This window comes from Delphinapterus leucas, chromosome 4 (assembly GCF_059928025.1).
Source record: "Delphinapterus leucas isolate spDelLeu-1000000601 "Yukka" chromosome 4, BTC_Dleu_Yukka2, whole genome shotgun sequence".
NCBI classification, from domain to species: domain Eukaryota; kingdom Metazoa; phylum Chordata; class Mammalia; order Artiodactyla; family Monodontidae; genus Delphinapterus; species Delphinapterus leucas.
The window spans coordinates 134482162-134503994 of NC_143132.1; the positions used below are offsets into that span (position 1 = coordinate 134482162).

Genomic DNA, 21833 nt, shown 5'->3' on the forward strand with positions numbered 1-21833 from the left:
CTAAATTTTCATTAACTAGAATGAATACACTAGGCCAATACAGCAGTCACTAGCCACATGTAGCCACTGAGCACCTGCATCGTGGTTAGTCCAAACTGAGATGTACTCAAAGCGTGAAGTACACACTGAATTTCAAAGACTCAATTTTTTAAAAACGAGAATGTAATAATATTTTTGACAAACTCAGATAAACAGAATATATTTTGTTTCTTTTTACTTTTTTAATGTGACTGCTAGAAAATTTTATACATAGGTGACTCATTTCTATTGGACAAAGCTACACTACAATATCTCAAGACTACCTCTTTCCAATATGAAGAGAGTCAGAAATAAAAATATAAACGTTATAAAATAATGATTATTTCTCTTAAATACCTGGTGTTAGAGGTATCTTAAGGCTAATATATTTTTAAACCTTTTTTTCCCACTAACCACTGCCACTAATTTTTTGAACCAGAAACCAGAGTTTCCTCTTATTAATATAATATATAGCATCCTAACTATTCTAGTGGAGTGGGTAGAATTATTTCAACAACATAAATCACAACAGAGGTGGTTAAAAGTAAAGAAATAATTAAGAAAGAAATTTATGTCACGGAGATAAAAACAAAAACCGAGGGTGGGCAGCAAGAGTGTGAAAATAGTTTGGAAGCGCTGGGGATTGGGGGTTGAACACAAATCCTACCCTGGCTTTGTGGTATGTAATCCTGGGACTTCAAGAAAATAACTTTTCCATATAGTGAGATTACTGAGAAGAATATGATACAAAGCAACAGGGTTATTTATTTTCCAAAGGATCTCAACATGAAGTTATGGCCACTGCAGGCATCAATTTTTACAAAGCTCCCCATCAGAGTCAACTCCAAATGTGTCAGTGCAGGCCACAGCTCTGCGGTATTTCCACTAAGTAGCAGCTTGAAGAGCCAGCCCATTAACAGTACAGCTCCCAGTAAGACCTTCTTATCACTGTTGTGTCTCTGTCACCATAAACTTTTAAACAGTAGGTCTGAGCCAATTCAATTAACTCTGTGATAATTCTACCAAGACAACAGATTAATATTTGAGTTAGGATCATCTTTTCCTCATAAGGAAAATGGTGCTTTTAAAAATATAACATATATTCAAACCTATAAATATACATATATAATTGAACAGAGGATCTAAAACTAACTTGAACAATATCACATAGCTCATCTAAATATTTCAAAAGGAAAACATATACAATGCAGCCTTTACTTTTCTCACATACTATGAATAAGCTAAATATTTTTTTTACACTCTGTGTTGGCTTAATACTTTTAATTTTTTTTCAAATGTTCTTATGTTCTCTAAGATTTCCCTGAATGTTTCCTTTTCACTCTTATATTATTTGAGCAGGAGGGAAAGGAGCAAGTGACTCTTTGACCTCTAAACAGAAAAGACCTTATGTTTTAGTGACTATACTGATCTTTTCCTATGCTTATAATAACCATCATTCTGTCTTTGCATCTAATAATTGTCATGCTGTTTAACAACTGTACTTTTAAATTTAATACATTTTAATATTTGATAAAAGAAACATCACCTTTACTCTTTTTAAAAATGTTGCCTAGTACCATTCATTTATCCTTCCATATGAATTTTAGAATCATTCTGTAAAGTTCTCAAAATGTAACAGTCAACAAATTATGTCGATAACCATTTGGAAAAAGACAAATATAGATTCCTACCAAATTCCTTATACCAAAATAATTTTCAGATCAAATATATTAAGAAGAAATTATAAAGCATTAGAAGAAATCTTGGCTTAGTAAGGATTTATAGTATGACAACCAAGATAAAAACCTTAAAGAAAAAACTAATAGAATTAAGCCACTCTAAACAATTGTTTATAAAACAATTGTATTTCCATAAAAATTACTAAGCAGAATTAAGGTAAACTGGGAAAACACACACAATTGCAATGAAACAGCAAAGAGTTAATATATTTAATGTAGGAAGAGCTCTTTCAAAATAGTAAAATATAAATATCCTTAAAAAAATGAGCAAAGAATTTAAATGAAGTTGTGGCCACCTCTGTTGGAGGACAGGGCTCTAAGTTGATTGTGTAATAGATAATGCACTTTCTCAATGGCTCTACAGTCATTATTAACATGTCTTCCTTCCTCCCGACAAGGACATAAGGTCATTTCTGTCCTTCAAGTTTGAACAGTTAATAAATCAGAGAATCCAAGGGGTATGTTCTATTTCCCAGGAATGATTGACACTTTGGTGCTGGGGTTTTATGGGGGGAGGGGGTAGTTTTTGTTTAGCTTGTGTGGGATTGTGTGGGAGGGGAAGTTTTGATTGTTTTTTTTTCTTTTCTTCTGTGAGCTGTTGACGCCTGAAGTAGAACAAGCACGTCTTCAGGTAAAGAGAGGGATTTCTCAACCCACTTTCTGTGATGTCAGACTATTGGAGAAACCCTTTCAGCTGCTTTCCAGATGTACCTAAATTCAGTCAGATATTTTGGATTAAGAAACCTGAAGTCCTGACAGATCATATACTCCAAGGAAATACATCAGGGACAGATAATTGGCTGAAAACACTGATGCTTCAATGTGACACATTTTTATAGAACATTTCTACCAGGGGGTACCGACTTGATTTCTCCTACAAGGACCACACTGCCTTTGTGTTTAATGTAATGTAATCTGTGTACCTTCTAATCATATATCTGCAAAATTTTCTCATTTTTATAAAAAATCATGCCAATAAGCTAGATGTTGAATGTATGTAAGCAGCATTTGGTAACTGTGCTAAGAGGCTACAAAAGTGCATTACTGGTTTAAAATTTTTTTTTTTTTAGTTCTGATTTGGTTGGATAAGGTTTCATTATGACCTCTTCTGGGTCTCAGGCTCTAATGCTTGATTGAAATAGAAGAAAATATATTGGTTTTTGAAAATCAGTGTATTGTGACTTGAACTGCTATACATTCTTCCACACAATATGTCAGAGTGATTAGTGCTTTGTACATTTCGACATTTTTATTTTATTGTTCTGAAAGAAAAAATATACTGAGTTTATAGAAAGTATTCTCCTAATTAACAAAGTTTAAAATATTATCTCTACTGATTAAAATTACAACAGATTTTGATAAATAAAATAACCAGAAAAAAAGAGCAAAGAAAAGAACATAATTTACAAAAGAATGGAAATAGCCATAAGTAGATGAAAAAAATGCTCAATCTCATTCATAATTAAAGAAATACAAATTAAAACAAATAATCAGATACCATTTTTTCCACCTATCAGATTGACAAAGACAAGCCTAAAAGTAGGAGAAATTTTAAAAAATAATAAATAATAGTGCCCAATACTGAGAGTGGGAGGAAATGGACGATATTGAGAAAGTGTGAGGAAATGGACATTCCCAAACACTGCTGGTGAAAGTGTGTATCAATGCACCTTTGAAGAGTACTTTGACAATATATATTAAAATCTTTAAGAATGTATGACTACTCTGATGCAACAATCTCACTTCTAGGGTCATTTCCTGAGAAAATAAATGGACATATACTCCTAAATATTTAAATAAGGATGTTCACCCATGCACTACTTATAAGAGTGAAAAAATAAAAAAACTATATGTTCCACAACAAAAGACTGGTTATATAAATGAAGACATTTAATGGTAGATTGAACTTCTATACAATCATTATGACTCACATTTGTTGACACGTATTTAAAAAGGAAAATTTTTAACTTGTGAAAATTAAATAAAATATTGCATTATAAAGTGCTTAGCATACTGCCTGTCACATTGTAAGCATATAATTTACATTTTCACATTATGTTTTATGGAAAATTTCAAACGTATACAATATGGAAAGAGTAAGATGATGAACCCCTATATATTCATCACCTAGCTTCAACAATTATCAACATTTTGCCATTCTTAGTAATTTTTTAAGTTTGCAACTATTCCTCTCTTCCCATACACACACATACAGTGTTTTTCCTACCAAATGTACATGAATGCAATGTACACAGCATACAAGCACAGAAAAAGTCAGAAGAAACTTACACGCAAATGTTAACCATGGTAAATCTCTAAAGGATGGAATTATGAGTAGTTATATTTAATTCTCATTTCATCTACATTTTCTCATTTTTCTAAAATGAACATGTATTATGTCATTTTAATAGCTGACTAAAAGAAAAAAATCAAGCAAATATATGACTCAAAGAGTGAGAAGTTATTCTGAACTCCACTTTTTTTTTTTTTTTTTTGGTTATGTGGCTTGAGGGATCTTAGTTCCCCGACCAGGGATTGAACCTGGGCCCACAGCAGTGAAATCACTCAGTCCTAAACACTGGACCACCAGGGAATGCCCTGAACTCCACTTTTAGATGTTAAAAAATACAGAAGAAAAAACTTTACATCAAAATTTTTTTTAAATTGAGTGGAAGTGTGGATGTTGATATCCATTTATCCAATCTGCAAGACTTTCTACCTTTATTGTTCAATGGTGATTCACATATCAACAAAATGCAATGTTTCAACCTTAACTGGAGTCCAAGACATTATTTCACACAACTCAGGAAATTTGAACAGACTAGATATTAAATTATTTAAGAAGTTATTTAGTCTGTTAATGTGACTCTGGTATGTCTATTTTTTTTAAGTCCTATCTGTTGGGAAATAAGACAATGTCTGTGATTTGCTCTGTAATATTCCAGCCAAAAGTAAAAAGTAGGGAAGGATGAAACAAAATTGGCAAAATGAGTTGTTGCTCAAAGAGTCTTAGTCTTGCAAGCTGAAAAAGTTCTAGAGATTTGTTACACAACAAGGGGCATATAGTTAACACTACTGTACTCTTTAAAATGGTTAAGATGGTAAGTTTTAATGCTTTTTACCACAATTTTTTAAAAGATTGGCAAAATGATAACTATTATTGCTGGGTAATGAGTATACAGAAATTCATTTTTTTAAAAAATTTTAAATGAGGACCACAAGGGAGAAAGAAATATAAGTAACGTTTTTTACTTAATCAGAGCAGTTTTAGTTTAAAGAAAACTATCAGAAGAATAATTCAAATACCTTTAAGTAGGGAAAACAAACGTTGGTTTTTTAAAGGCATCTTACTCTAGCCCCAGCTAAATTATGGTAAATAAAAATCTCATTTTTACTAACAATGAAGCTTTAATTATGCTGAGTAATCACAATAGTAATTTGAAAAAAGGATCTACAATCAACAATAAGCATACTACATAGATGAATAATTGAGAACTTAAAAACCAGGACTCAATTTTCTATTTTGCCAATCTGAGGCCTACAATATCTTACAGCTATTTATGTTTATACAGTGCTTTAGCATTCAGGCCAAAAAACGCTGGTCTAGACATCCAGGATTTTACTGGCCCACTCTGGCTGCATAGCTTGCTGCAGCCTAGTAAATAATTTTGTTCCTTGAGATTGCTGTGGGCCCCTCTTGCCATTCTGAGTAGATTCACTAACAGCAGAGCCATTTGTGGTAGTTTACTAGCCTGCTGATATTTCAGGGGGGATGATTAAAAGCCAATATATTACTGAAACTTAGAGCAGCAAATAATACAGATTGTTTCTTAAAAACAATTTTTTTTTAGAGCTTCTCTCTAGCTCTCTTAACTTCTCCAGTAATTCTCTCTTCTACAAAACTGAGATAACTACCAACCTTGACAAATTATCATGGTATTAAACAGATAACATATAACTATATATTCTAGATAACTACATTTAGAAGAAGCACTGAGACAGTGTCTAGCACACAGAAGATGGTCACAAATATTCACTACCCTCTATTTTCATTTCCCTTTTGATCTTGGTTTTTAATTGAAAAAGCAAACAAACTGAATACGTTCTAAGAAGAAAGTTCCTAAATTAGGTAGCTAATTTTTTGTTTTGTTTAAGCCATTACTTTTTCATTAAAAAACAGTTTCTAGTAGTGTTCTAAGAAGTGTTTCTGTTGCCACAAAGATACTGCTTTTAGTTAGTGTGAATCTTTCAATATTTGTGTCCAAACAGGTGGACTGGCCGAAGCTCCCTGGCTGAGGGACCTCAGCCAAGGCACCCCGAACTATCAGAGATGGACAAGACACAGACAGAAGTGGAACCAAGGCAAGAGCCAGAAACAGCCAGAGTAAGTAAGCCAGAGCCAGAAAGAAATGGAAAAGGAGACAGAGAGAGCAGAGGTAGAAGGAGAAAAGGAGAGAGGGAGAGACCAAGATTAGGAGAGTGAAACAAATGTGAGTGTGGAGTGAGCATGAGAATGCAAGACAGTGACAGAGTGAGAGAGCAAGAAAGAGCACGAGTGAGGAGTTAGGAACCGCTGAGAAAAGCAGCAAGCAAGGGAGCAAGAGGGCGTGGGGACGTGGGTGGACATGGTGAGCACATGCGCAGAGCATTAAGCCAGCTCAAATGTAATCAAAACCTCTCTGCCTCTCATTATCCCAAAATGTCTTAAACTTACCTGAATTATCTCTGATTGTTCAGCCAGAGCCTTCCTTTGAGCCTCCAGAGAAGATACCTGTTGCTGATAAATCAAGCGCTGCTTCTCCCAGTCCAGTGATTTCTGACGAAATTCCTGAAGAAGCAATTAAGGTACTTAACTTCTAAGTGCTTCCCCTTGCTGTCACTACTTTCCAGATTCACTTTTACTTTAATTGTTCCCCAGGTCCCTGGGTACACATGCACCTTTCTCCACAGCAGGAGCCCCATTACTCACTTAGCTGATAGAACTATAGAGTAATACTAAATTCCTTACATACTGTGCCTCTGGAGATCTGTCTTTCTAAATTTAACACCCTAATGGTGAAGAGTATGAAATACAGATGCTAAATACTGGATTCATGATTTTCAAAGATCTGCTGCCACCTAAGGGTTGCTAATAACTTTTTTTAGTGATTTTTCAGAAAACTGATGCTAAGATAATGAAAATTTCAAAATATGATTACAGATACCCCTCACTGCCCAAATTCTTGATATCCAAACCCAGGAACTGAACAGATTCAATTAAATTTTCAGATAAATCCCTGGGTAGCCCAATTCTTATCACTGTCTAAAACTCAGGAACCAAATAGATTCAGTTAACACAGTATCCTTTGATATCCAAATTTTTATTATCTCAACAGAACTGCAAAGACATGAATAACAAGAAATATCTGTATTAAATTTTAACAGATATCTGTAACCCAAAGCCAAACAGTTCAAAATCAATGATGGATCAATAGTAACTTCAAGTTGCATGATCAAGAAAATGAGCACAGTATTTGAAAATGAGGCAAACCAAAGGGAAAGGAAACTCAGTCTTTCCATCACTGTCCTGCAGGAGCCTCAACTCCAGAAGTCTCATGCTAGCTTAGGGTAATTACTGTTCACCAGCTGATACTCACTTATTATTTCTACCATATACATGCCAGGTACTGTTCTAGGTACTGGGGATACACTATTTAACAAAACAAAAATTCTAGCCCCACTCCATTGGAGGGAGATAGGCAACACATTCATTGTACAGTACATTAGATAGTAATACAGTCACCCCTCAGTATCTGTGGGGGACTAGTTCCAGGTCTCTGCAGATTCTAAAATCCACAGATGCTCACATCCCTTATATAAAATGGTGTATTATTTGCACATCCTCCCATATACTTGAAATCATTTCTAGATTACTTATAATACCTAATACAATGTAAATGCTATGTAAATAGTTGTAAATACAATGTAAATGCTGTGAAAATAGTTGCTTGTGCATGACAGATTCAAGGTTTGCTTTCTGGAACTTTCTGGTATTTTTTTTCCCCAGAATATTTTAGATCCATGGTTGGTTGAATCCATGGATGCGGAACCCACAGATACAGAAAGCCAACTGTACCTGTTTTGGGGAAAATAGAGCATGAAGTGCTCAGAGTTGGGGGCTGCAATTTTCAAAAGGAGTGGCCACATTGAGTAACATTTAAGTAAACACCAAGGGAGACAGGGATGAAGTTATACTATGCTGGGAAGAGGGAACAGCAAGTACAAGGCCTTGAAGTGGAAGCATCCTGGTATGTTCAAGGATGAGCAAGGAGGTTGGTGTGGCTGGAATGAGTGAGTAAAAGGGAAAAAAGGAAGGGAAAGGTCAGAGTTAACAGGTGGTGAGACTACGTAGGTCATTATGATAACTTTGTCTTTTAAGAGAAGCTACTGGAAGGTTTATGTACAGGAGAGGACATGATTTGACTTACATTAAAACAGAATCATTCTGGCTATTGTGCTGGGAAAAGAGAAATCAAGGGTGACTCCAAGGTTTTTAGGCTTAAGCAATCTCAGGAATGGAGTTGCCATTAACTGAAACAGAAATGGTGCTGGAAGATAGGAGAGAAAAAAATCAGGGCCTTTATTTTGGACATGTCAAGTTTGAGACAGCTTTAGACATTGGAGATGTGAAACAGGAGGTTGGAAATTATTCTGTAGCAAAAAGGAGAGGTCAGGACTAGATATACAAATGTGGGAATTATCAACATATACACAATGCTTAAAACTATGAGACTGAATGATATCACCAAGGGAGTGGACCTAGACAGAAAAAAGAAGAGTACAATGACACAACCGTAAGGTGTTCCAATGCTAAAAGGTTGGGGAACAAAAGAGACTGAGAAAGAGTGGCAAACAAGTTAGGAGAAAACCTAGGAAAGTGCAATCGTTCTCCAAGCCAAATCCAGAAAGAGGTGTAAGGAGGATGGAGACCAGCTGGGTCCAGTGCTGCAGACAGGATGGGGAAGATGAGGGCTGGCCACAGGCTTGAGTAATGGGGAAGTCACTGGTGACCTCCATGCAAACAGCTTCTGCAGAGAGAGGGGGCAAAAGCCTTACTGAGTGGGTGTAAGAAAAATGGAAGGAAAGGAACTGGAGACAAGTATAGGTACTTAAAGTAGTTTAGTTATAAAATGAAGAAGAAAAATGGGGCAGTATCCAGAGGATGAAGAGAGAGGTCAAGAAAGGATATTTAAGAGGGGGGAAGTTTGCATGTTGGTGGAAAATATCCAGTAGGGAGGAAAAACCTGATGATGCAGAAGAGAGGAGCATTTCTAGAGTGATGTGGGTAGGGAATAGGGAGAGCATGGACGGTCCCTCCAGCAGGAAGGCAGAGTATATGGGTGCAGTTGCAAATAGGCAGGTAGACACAAGGCTGGAAGTTTGTGAAAATTATCTTCTATTTTCTCAATGAAATAGAAAGATCATCATCCAAAAGTGAGGATGTGGGGAAAAGTGTTGAAAATTCAAAAAAAGAGAAAGTATGAAACAGTCATTATGGAAAGTAGGAGAGTGAGGGGAAATATAATATGATTCTGGGCAGCATGAGGACCCATTTGAGGCGAGTGACCGTGAATTTAAAATGAGGCCAGTCAGCACGATTATATTTTTCTCCAGCCATGGTCTGCCACACATGACAGGTAGAAAATGGGGAGAAAGCTGGATTTAACGAGAGTTACAGTTTTGCCAAGCAAAGGCGATGAAGTAAGAGAGAGCACAGAATTGAAGGGGAATATAAGGAGTGTAACCATGGGATGGAAGCTGGGTAAGGACTTGTAACTGAGGACACAAGGTAGAGACAGAGCAGTGACAAGTGGCAGGATCCAAGCACTTTAAGGGATGGGGGGTCAGGTGAGTATTGAGCATCAGGAGCCAGAGGGAGAGAGCTGAAAAGACAGGGATGGTAGTTGGAGAATGTGAGCTTAAAAATGTGATTCTAGGAGGGTTGCAAGTATTGGTAATGATAACACCTAAGGAAGGACAATGGGAAAAGGGAGAAGAGACAGATAGGAGATCAAAATATCTGTGGAGGAAAGAACACCAAGGAACTCAAAGACCACAGTATTATAAGCATCATCTCTGTGGATACTGAAATCCTCAAGAATTATGATAAGAGCAAGGTTGGAGAGAATGACAGTGAAGTGGGAGCTGAAGTCTTTGAACAGGAGAGTAACCAGGGATCAGAAGATGACTAACTTTGGCTGTATGTACACTGGTTGGTGGTATATGCTGATGACATGAAAATCAAAGATGGATTTTCTTGTTGGTGGGAATGTAAATTGATACAGCCACTATGGAGAACAGTATGGAGGTTCCTTAAAAAACTAAAAATAGAACTACCATACGACACAGCAATCCCACTACTGGGCACATACCCTGAGAAAACCATAATTCAAAAAGAGTCACGTACTACAATGTTCATTGCAGCTCTATTTACAATAGCCAGGACATGGAAACAACCTAAGTGTCCATCACTGGATGAATGGATAAAGAAGATGTGGCACATATATAAAATGGAATATTACTCAGCCATAAAAAGAAACGAAATTGAGTTATCTGTAATGAGGTGGATGGACCTAGAGTCTGTCATACAGAGTGAAGGAAGTCAGAAAGAGAAAAACAAATACCGTATGCTAACACATATATATGGAATCTAAAAAAAAAAAAAAATGGTCAGAAGAACCTAGGGGCCAGACAGGAATAAAGGTGCAGACCTACTAGAGAATGAACTTGAGGATACGGGGAGGGGGAAGGGTAAGCTGGGACAAAGTGAGAGAGTGGCATGCACATATATACACTACCAAACGTAAAATAGCTAGTGGGAAGCAGCCGCATAGCACAGGGAGATCAGCTTGGTGCTTTGTGACCACCTAGAGGGGTGGGATACGGAGGGTGGGAGGGAGGGAGACGCAAGAGGCAAGAGATATGGGGACATATGTATATGTATAACTGATTCACTTTGTTACAAAGCAGAAACTAACACACCATTGTAAAGCAATTATACTCTAATAAGGGTGTTAAAAAAAAAATAAGATGGAGTTTCTGAGGTACAAAGAAAAGACAATGGTCAGGAAGTGGTAATGGGGAACAAGAACATGAGGGGTTTTTCAAAAAAGACCCAGATTTCACTGAAGAGGGCTGGAGGGAAAGCAGTATCTGATTCTAAGCTCTTCAAATGTATAAAAATATTGAGATATAAAAAAATATTAAATGCAGAAATTAAAATTCTAGGTAGTAATAATATACTGGCATTTGTGGGTGACAGGTCACTGAGTAGAAAAATTGTAAGTAATCACACAAAGATGTTGAACAATGTTTCTCAAATTAGCATTGGCTAGGGAAGCTAGATGAAATGCAGAGTCCTAGCTCGCATGCCATACAACTGGATCAAAATCTCTGAGAGCCTAAAGAGGGCCCTGGGTGACTCTTAGGTACCGTTGAGACCAAGAGCATAGACAGAGGGGATCCAAGGGGAAAAAAGTGACAGCCTCGTGCTGCTCTTTCATCTGCTCTTGGTGGTGTTAACCCACCACTCCCTTAACTCCTCTAGGGAATCAATATATACAATAATAATGGAGTTATTCAGTCTCAATAAAAACAAAGTCAGTAAAGGGGGAGGTAAGTGACTTACCATATCTAAATGGGAACTGACGATAAACAATCTGATATGCAGAGTACTCTGTACAAAAAAGCTTCAACACTTAGTACCTTCAACACTTACTAAGCCCCTACTCTGTTAGGTGATAAAGACAAGGACACTGCCCATGGAGGACAGCTAGTAACTGGTAGTCAATGTTCCTCAATATTGGCATTTTGGGTTCAATACTCCTTCCTGTGTGGAAAAGTCCCAGCCATGTTTAGTGTCCCTGGTCCCTGTGCCCTACACACCAGTTTCACTCCCAGCCATTCTGACAACCGAAACAATGTCTCCATACATTTCCAATGCCCTCAAAGGAGGGTACTGCCCTGTTGAGAGTTACTGATAGCTAGTAACCATCCTGGTGACAGGATGCACAGTGGATCACACTCCCACCTTTGAAACAGCTCAGTAGTAGTCCTGGAGATGAGAGAAAATTGGTTTCAGGAAATAGCACTATTAGAAACAGCATTTTCCTACATGAAGGCTGACAATCACTATGAGCAAATCAGTACTATGAACATACCTCTATTTTTCCAGTTAATCTCTCAATTTCAGACCGATCTTCCCTGTGATTTCTGGCATTTCCTCTGAAGTCTCTTACATGTTTTCTCTGTAGCTTTTCATAGCTTCTCTTCAGTCTGCCTAACTGTAGACACAGTTATTTCTAGACTTAAAATTTAAGAATGTGTAAACAGTGCTGATACAACAAATTGGCATTATGAAAGCACGCACAGAGCTAACTAGTATCCCTGAAAATAGACAGCATGTCAGATAAAATAACAACTCAAAACTACATATAAAAAATAAACACCAGAAAAGAAATATATTGAGTCAAAGAAAAATAAAGGGAAAATATTTTATAAACAGAAGCTTAATTTTTCTTACAATGTACAATCGCCTTGCACTTAGGGGCCCCTAAACCCACCCCCACAATAAAAGCAGCAAATAAAAACCCTGTCTCTCTTCTCTAGGCCTGTGGTTCTTGAACCGTTCTCCTGCGGAACACTGAGTAAGTAAGCAAGAGAGGAGTACTGTGGAATTAAATGAAAATAAAAGCAGTTTTTTCCCAATCTGAAGAATAAAATTGAGTTAACTGATAGAATTTTCTTACTTTTCTTATCTATCCCAAAATGCTTCTGAAACCTTTGGGTCCTCCATTATTTAAAATCTAGTAACTGATTCAACTTAAAAATTAAAACATTTAATATAAGCTTTTGGTATCAGTATTTCATGGTATTATACAAAAATAGCTCTATTTCTTTCAGGTACTCAACCAACAAACACATTTTAGAATCGCTGTTGTAGGTAGTATCAAACACATAAATAGGCAAGATTCTTTACCTGGGTTTAAGAACAGAGAAATAGATTTCCACCCCTGCACCTCCCTTAGTATATATACATCCACTCTATGAAGTAGAAACTGGCTCGTTAACAAAATTCTCATGGGTTGAAGAGACAGAATTATACAACACATAACAGAATTAAAATCTTACTTCTTCATGTAGTTTCTTTAACTCCAGCTTATACTCTATGGCCATCTCTTGCTTGACTTTTTCATGTTCTTCAACCTGCTGACGCAACATTCCAACCTAAAAGCAGAGAGGTGGTAGCATTTTTCACTATTAGCATTGAAACAATAACACTGAAACACAAAAATAGGAAATAACCTTTGCACTTATCTGTGAATACACATTCTCAACTGTACAATTTCTCAGGAAGTCAAATATCTAATTATTTAATAATCCATAACAATGCCAAAAAATGGAAAATGAGCAATTGTTCTAGAATTGCTAGGTTTAGAGGGAAACTTCCTCTGTCTCATTTATTCTCCCCAACCCTTTCTATCAAAAAAAACCTCACAAAAAATTAAGAGAGATGAAGTTACAAGAACCTTGGAATCTAAAAATATGGAACAAAAATCTATAAGACTTCAAGAATAAATTCTATAAATCTAAGTACAGAATAGTAACATCAGACAGAAAGATAGCAGGAGACTCGTACCTGCTTTACCATTTACCCCACTTCAAAGAAAACCAGTTTCACCAGCCAGAGTGAGCATGTTATCCTAACCCATTTTTCAGTGGTTTGATGCCAGCCACAGCTAGCTCATGCCCAGCCCTCACTTCCATCAATATCCATCAGCATTTCTCTACATCTCTCAATAACCAGTTAGCATTTCATCTACTAATAGCTAGAAGGGAAAGGAAGAACTGGGAACAGTAAGTGGTAATCTCAATCACAATACAGAATGGTAATTTAAAAATAAAAAAACTGTAGATCTTAAAAGTTCTCATCACAAGAAAAAAAAATTTTGTGACTATGTATGGTGACAGATGTTACTAGACTTACTGTGGTGATCATTTCACAATATATACAAATATCGAATCATTACATTTTATAACTAAACTAATATAATGTTATATCTCAATTATACCTGAATAAAAAAAATGCAAAAATAAAATTCTTATAAGAACAAGGAGTTAATGCAATTGCAATTAAAAATTCTAGTAGAATTCTTTTTTGGAACAAAAAAGTGATTCTGAAGTTCAAACCAGAGGAATGATTAAATATAGCCAATAAAATAGAAAAAACTACTTAATTTTTTTTATTTAAATGAGTATTTACTGAATCCCTGGATAGGGAGAAACTGAGCTTAAAACTAATGAGTCATTTGAGAATGACAGATTTGACTCTGCAAAATATGAAACTTCTATATTTGAAAAAATTCCATTAAAATTAAAAATCAATAAACTGAGAAAAACATTTACAAAAGTATGTCAAAGGGTTTTTAGTATTTAGGTATCTTTTTGTAACTTGTTTCCACTATGTTCAAAGAACATACTCCATTATTTCAAGACTCTGAGTTGTGTCAAGATTTTGGAAAGAGTTGCTTGTGCTAGAAAAAAACGTACACCACAGTTCTCTTGTGCAATGTTCTGTATATATAAATTAGGTCAAGTTTGTTGATCATGGTGCTCAAATCTACATCCTTACTGATATCTGTCTCTTGTTCCATCAGTTACTAAGAAAATTGGGTTAAAATCCCCAACTACAATTGTGGCTTCATCTATTCCTCCTTGTAGTTCTGCCACTCTTTGCATACGGGTAAGAGAAACAGAGAGAAATTTAAAATTAATTAGAAACTTACAAATTCAGATTTTTTTTTGTCTTAGTTTGAGTTCTCCCAAAAGTGTAGATTTTAGGGCAGTTAGGTAATGGAGGTGATCCCAGGAAACACAGTAAGGAAATGAAGAGAGAGATCCAGAGAAGGAAGGAAAGCCAATAAAGTGTGTTACTGAGCTGATTTCTGCAGTAAGTGCTGGAGCCGCTCCCACAGGGAACTCACCAAGGAAACAAACAGAATGTGTTTCAGAATTGTCCCTCTAAGGGATGGGAAGTTGGAGAGTTTATCCACCGATTCCAGTCCCTCCACTGCTTGAGGCTTGCCCCAGGAGTGTTAACTGCCCCCACAATCCCAGGTTTCACCTGAGCAGCTTTTAAGTTTCCAGAAAGAGAAGCACAGTGTAGTGAGATGCTGGCAGTATACAGTGAGCTGTATGTAATATCCAGGTGAAATGAGGGGGCAAGGAGGATGTGATACAGGCCAATAAGAATATCTGCTACAGTTACATATACGGAGGTTTCATATTTTATCATTATGAAGTGTTTCTCTTCACCTTTGGTAACGTTCACTGCTTCTGCTTCAAGTACAGTTTAGCTACACCATCTCTCTATTCAAAGTGTTTGTATGGTATATATTTTTTACATTTTACTTTCAACTTTGCTGTATCTTTATAAACATCAAATAATTGAGTTCAATTATCTTTACCCAGTTGGACAATTTTTATCTTTTAATTAAGCCATTTAGTACATTTACATTTACGGGACCTCTTTCGATTTATATCTATTGTCTTACTAAGTGCTATTTGTACTTAATAAGCTCTACGTTCCTATGTTCCTTTTTCTCTCCTTTCTTGCCTTCTTTGGGGCTGATAACTTCTTACTTCATTTTTCTCCTTCTGTTAGCTTAGAAGACATATACTCTATTAACATATTACTATATACTTTTAATGGTTCTCTCAAGATTAAAACTTAACTAATTAACACTAGACTTAACTAACGTTAATTAGATTAACATTAGCTAACATTAACATTAGTTTTACCAATTCCCAGGCAACCCAAGGACTACAGAAATACTTTAATTCCATTTACCCCCCCCCGACCAACTTGACTGAAATGCCATCATAATTCCACATATATGTTCAACTGAAGGTTCTTGTTGTTATATACAGTAAATATTCGTTTAGATTTACCCACATATTTACTGTCGCCTTTCGTTCCTTCCTTTATCTCTTGAGCTTCCATCTGGGGTCACTTTCCTTCTGCCTGAAGAACATTCTTTTAGTATTTCCTTGGTGCAGGTCTCCTAGTGACAAATTCTCTCAATCTTTGTTGATCTGAAAATGTCTTGATTTCACCTTTATTCTGGGTATAGAATTTATTTCTGGTTTGGCAGGGAAGAAAGTCATTTCTTTGTGGACATCATTCTATTGTCTTCTGGCTTTCACTGTTTTAGCTGACAAGTCAGCTGTTAGAAGCCGTTCGTAGATCACCTTTTTTTCTTGGTAGATATCTGGTTTTGTTTTATTTTGTTCTCTTTGATAACTTTTCAGATGTCCTCTTTGTCTTTAGTTTTCAACCTAGGTAAATATTTCTTTCTGTTTATCTTGCTTGAGGTTTTCAGATTTCTTAAGTACATGGCCTTCCTCACTTTTGGCAAAATCTCGGTCAATTTATCTTCAAATATTGCTTTAGCCCATTCTCACTTTGTTTTCTCCTTCAGGGATCCCCAACACACTAATATTTGACCTTCTCACTGTATCCTCTTTTCTCTTATCCTCTCTTCTATATTTTCTATCATTCTGTCTGTGCTTTATTACAAACATTTTCTTCTGTCATATCTTCCAGTTCACCAATTATCTCTTAATCTTAAAGGCCTTAATTTCATTTATTCTATTTTTCAGCATTATGATTTCCACCCATCTTTTAATAGTTTCCAATTTTTTCAAAAGATAAGAAATGCTCAATCTTATCTTTTATCTCCTTGAACACAGTAAACATAGCTATTGCAATTTCCTTTCCTTTTCTTTCTTTCACTTTCTTTCTTCCTGTGAAAACATCCTTCCTGGAGCTTGCCATTCTCAAATATTGGTAAGTTACTCTAGGCTACCTGTATAGCTGTCATCTTGGGAACTCCCTTCACCATTATTCTGGAGGCTTTCTGTGCTTTTCTGCTTTTTGCTTTTTTAAAAAATTCTGTCATCTTCTTCGTAAGTTTACTTCTCATTTTGGTAGAACATTCTTTTGAGATTTTACATGTCTGAAAATACCTTTATTCTCTTTTCACATCTGGTTGAAAGTTTGATTGGCTGTAGAATTTAGTAGTAAATTTCACTCAGGATGTTTTTAGTTAAATGTGAATCTTTCAGAGTTTAACATTTGGTAATGGCAGACTAGGTATTCTGGGCCAGCCCATACACTGAGGACAACTATATAAGTAAGATTTCTTAAAAACTGTGCCTGAAGTCAAGCGCTAACATGATAGGGAAGAATTACCAGGTCAGCATCTGGGCTAGGCTAGAGGTGGAGGGAGGTGAGCCCAGAGTTTGGGGCAAGTATTAACTGAAACTAGAGAAGGCAGCTGAAAGGATAAGAGGCTGAATGGGAGTTTTGATAACTTCAAGGGGCTAAGAGAATAAAAGATTTTGTGCCCAAGACAGCTCTGAACCCATCCTTGCTTTGAGTTGGGACCCTGAAAGGCTGTACCCTAGGAGTAAGAATGGGCCAGATGTAGAACAGGCCTTCTCGAAATTGCCAATCAACTGCAGACATCTGAATCTCTGAAATCAGTTTAAGATGATCTTAAGAGAGTGCTAACGTCTGTCCCCAGGCATCTCCAAAGTGCTAGGGATTCCAGGAACTTGGAAAAAACAACCTAAACTTTCTCCAAAGGAAAAAAAAAAAAAAAAAACACTATTCTGTGTCTTAAACTATTTCTTCAAATAATTTTACAAATACAGTGCTTGATAACCCACTCAGAAAGTAACCCTACACATACAAGGAGATAAGACAACAAAAGTGAAAAAAAGTAGAAGCAATAAAACAAAGAGATCCATGGCAAATCTAGATATTGGCATTATCAATTCTTCCTATCATTGAGAAGGTACTTTTCAAAAAAGCAAATAAAAATGAGACAGTTACTAATTCCCCAGAAAACAAAAACATTGCACAAGAAATAAGCTTGATTATTATTATGCTATCTGAGTCAGTTGTAAATAATAATTACCATCTTAATGATATAAACACTAAACACTGACCTAACGAAAAATTAAGATATACAATTCTGGCGGGATGAGGGGATGGAAATTGTATGAGAGCAAAGCCCTTAATTTTCATAGCAGCAAGTTATTAGATAAATAGTTAAAACTGAAAATTAAGAAGATTGCCATAAAATGTTATATAGAAATATGAAGAGAATAACAAAAAAAGAGTAAAAGACACTGAAATGACTGCCTCAGAGAAGCAAGAATCCTAGGTTCAGAGGACTAGGGCAGATGATCACTGTTTTTTCTTACGAGCTTTGTAGAACCATTTTTCTTTTCATTTACTATGTAAGGCAAGCATAAATATAAAATGTGAGAAAAAGATTGTTTAATTTCATTTATTTACCAGAGTCTGTTTCTTAGTGGGCACGCAACAATATCTAAATTTCTTAAAGAAAAAGAGGAGGAAGAAAGAGCTTAATTGCTGAGAGCAAGAGATGGCATTAGAGAAATGGAAGAGAGATTTGAAAACTGTCAGTATGGATGATATCGTTTTAACTACAATTTAGAGTTTTCAAAGTGGTTTCTTAAAACAGTAACTCAATCTTCACAACAACACGGGAACATAGGGATTATATCCTAATTTTACACATGATGAAATGGACTCAGAGAGGTTAAATTATGTGTCCAAGGCCATTCAGCTGAGAAAAGGCACAGCCAGGACTCCAAATTCCTTACTTGTTTCATTAGTTCTACCTGCTCTGTAGGGCATTAGAAGGTAACAGCAGCAGAAACGTCCATTAAAACCAATCCAATCCCAACAATGTAATCAGAAAACAGATCATTCACTTATGAAACAAGTTGTTTATACTAGTACTCCTCCAAGTATGACCTGGAGATGGGTTGGAGCTGGTCACAACAGCAATCCAGTGTGAGATAAGAACCTTGAAGCAGAATGTAATCAACTATGTTACAAAACACACTGTTTAGTGCAACTGACATTTTTATACAGCAAAACTTTCTGTGAAGTGAAGGATGCAATGTACTACTTTACATTCTGGTGCAATCCTTTCATCTCACCATGGACCTGTCATTTCAGTAGCATTGGTTTATACCATAGGACTAACTGCTTCTAGGCCTGAAACTTTCAAACAAATAGAACTGACAAAAACTTAAAGCTCTATATTCTAGTTCTTCTATCATGTGCTTTTCAAAGTAGATTACAAACATATTATTACCAATAACACAGTGAAATTACAATTTCACAGACAAACTCTATGGAACAGATTCCTATAATTAGTATTTGGTAAAAACACTTTACCTCTAGAAATTTAATCAACTTCCAGCAACCCAATCAATGAAGCAGCAAATCATTGACAGCTACATTTCTAAACATCTTTTATGTCCCCAGGCCAAACCTGTAATCTTCAAATCTTTACCAAGGAACCTATCTACTCAATCTCTTTAATTCCTCTTTAAGGTATTAAGTACAGGCATACTTCAAAGATACTGCAGGTTCCTTCCAGATCACAATAAAGCAAATACTGTGATAAAATGAGTCACATGAATTTTTTTGGTTTCGCAGTGCATATAAATGTTATGTTTACACTGTACTGTAGTCAACTAAGTGTGCAAGAGTATTATGTCTAAAAAACAATGTATATATCTTAATTTAAAAACACTTTATTGCTAAAGCAAAAATGCTAACCATCATCAGAGCCTTCAGTGAGTCATAATCTATATGTTGGTAGAGGATTTGAAATATTGCAAGAATCACCAAAATGTGACTCAGAGACATGAAGTGAGCAAATGTTATTAGAAAAAAGGTGCCAACAGACTTGTTCAACACAAGGTTGCCACAAAACTTCAATTTGTAAAAAAATACAATATCGGCAAAGCATTATAGAGTGAAGTGCAATAAAATGAGTAGTTTTATTACTGCATGTAGTGCAGTAATGCCCTTGACATCAAAACTAAGCTGCAGGAATAAGTTTCAACAGCCTCGGCATGAATATTCTCATGATCACACACACAGGAATTTCTTTAATGGGTTTCTAACGAAGTAAACAACTTAGATATCCACATATATAGTTGACGGTTTGAACTGTGCAGGTCCACTTATACATGGATTTTTTTCGATAAATATGTACTACTGTACTACACCACCCAAAGTTGGTTGAATCTGCAGATTCAGAAGAGATACAGATACAAGGGCCAACTGTAAAGTTATATGTAGATTTTCAACTGCATCGGGGATCAGTGCCCCTAATTCACAGGTTGTTCAAGGGTCAACTGTACAGTGTTTTTTAACTAGGAAAGCACTATCACCTTAACTTTCTAAACAGAACTACTTTTGTTTTGCCCCAGGAGAAATAAAGAAGTAGTAACTAAAGAAACTTACCAAGGAGCACTGACCCTACCTAAATTACGATTTTTAAAAAATCAAATATGATTATCATTCCATGCACTTTTTTACCCACCTTCTATAACTTTTCATGAGGTCTAATTTTATTTTTTTTAATTTTTAAAAATTTATTTATTTATTTTTGGCTGCATTGGGTCTTCACTGCTGCACGTGGGCTTTCTCTAGTTGCAGCGAGCGGGGGCTAATCTTCGTGTGGTGTGTAGGCTTCTCATTGCGGTGGCTTCTCTTGTTGCGGAGCACGGGCTCTAGGCACGTGGGCTTTAGCAGTTGTAGCGCACGGGCTTAGTTGCTCCACGGCATGTGGGATCTTCCCGGACCAGGGCTCAAATCCATGTCCCCTGCATTGGCAGGCATATTCTTAACCACTGCGCCACCAGGGAAGTCCCATGAGGTGTAATTTTAAAATACATTCTCAAAAGTCTACCCAAATCTTAAAATAAATTCCAGTTTAGCAAGTGGCATTCTCAGAACACTGAATCTAAATCTAACACGGCCAATGTTACTATGTATGGTTGACCCTTGAACAACATGGTTGAACTGCATGAGTCCACTTATATATGGATTTTTTTTTCAATAAATACTACAGTACTACATGAATTCATGGATGTGGAATCTCAGATAAGGAAGATTGACTGTAAAGTTATATGTGGATTTTCGAGTGCATTAGGGGTTGATGCCCCCAACCCCCACGTTGTTCAAGGGTCAACTGTACTGCTTTGACCCAATGTGCGCATGGCCAATTGAGAGATTCTCTTGACAAGGAAAAAAACACTTTATGAAGCCTAACTCTTTCCTTGTGACATGAAACATTTCTAAAATATTCTTGATAAGTGAGTATCATCAACAGAATCTACCACTCACAGAAGCACCCCTGAAGAAGCTGAATGACAGCACTGGTGATCCTACTGGTAGGAAAGCCCATCCAAGTGGGGCTTGGGACCAGTGTTTCCCTACAACTCTTCCAATCCTTCTGAGATCAACATTGATGCCAGAAATTTAGGGGCAATTCTTGCACTTATATATGCTTTCTGCTTCCCTTCCAATATTCAATGTTCTTTTCACTGTACCAGCTAAATTAAGAGAAATCATCAGGGCTTCCCTGGTGGCGCAGTGGTTGAGAGTCTGCCTGCCGACGCAGGGGACGCGGGTTCGTGCCCCGGTCCGGGAAGATCCCACATCCCTTGGAGCAGCTGGTCCCATGAGCCATGGCCGCTGAGCCTGCGCATCCGGAGCCTGTGCTCCGCAACGGGAGAGGCCACAACAGTGAGAGGCCCGCATACCAGAAAAAAAAAAAGAGAAATCAATTAGCAAATGTTATTAAACTTTTCCCCCAAATCACCAATAACATTGGGTGATGAGATCACAAATAATATTTATTTTCCTCTTTTCTTTCTTTTTCCCTAATTGTTAACAAGTGCAAATATAAATTTTTTTTTTTTTGCTGGTACGCGGGCCTCTCACCTCTCCCGTTGCGGAGCACAGGCTCCAGACGCGCAGGCCCAGCGGCCACGGCCCACGGGCCCAGCCGCTCTGCGGCATGTGGTATCCTCCCGGACCAGGGCACAAACCCGTGTCCCCTGCATCAGCAGGCGGACTCTCAACCACTGCGCCACCAGGGAAGCCCACAAACATAAATTTTTTAAGAAGAGTTT

The 21833-nt window shown here is 36.7% G+C and overlaps 1 protein-coding gene across 9 annotated transcripts in view; it reads right to left on the reverse strand.

Moving 5' to 3' along the window:
• CEP63 (centrosomal protein 63) overlaps window positions 1-21833 on the reverse strand; it is a 76135-nt gene that overhangs the window by 36840 nt on the left and 17462 nt on the right. For all 9 annotated transcript variants that reach the window (XM_089911118.1, XM_022582536.3, XM_089911115.1 and 6 more), the window contains 3 exons: window positions 12927-13022; window positions 11957-12079; window positions 6472-6585 (listed from right to left, as the gene is read on the reverse strand). In XM_089911118.1, the coding sequence (XP_089767244.1) occupies window positions 6472-6585; window positions 11957-12079; window positions 12927-13022 (333 nt within the window). The remainder of the gene's footprint in view (window positions 1-6471; window positions 6586-11956; window positions 12080-12926; window positions 13023-21833) is intronic.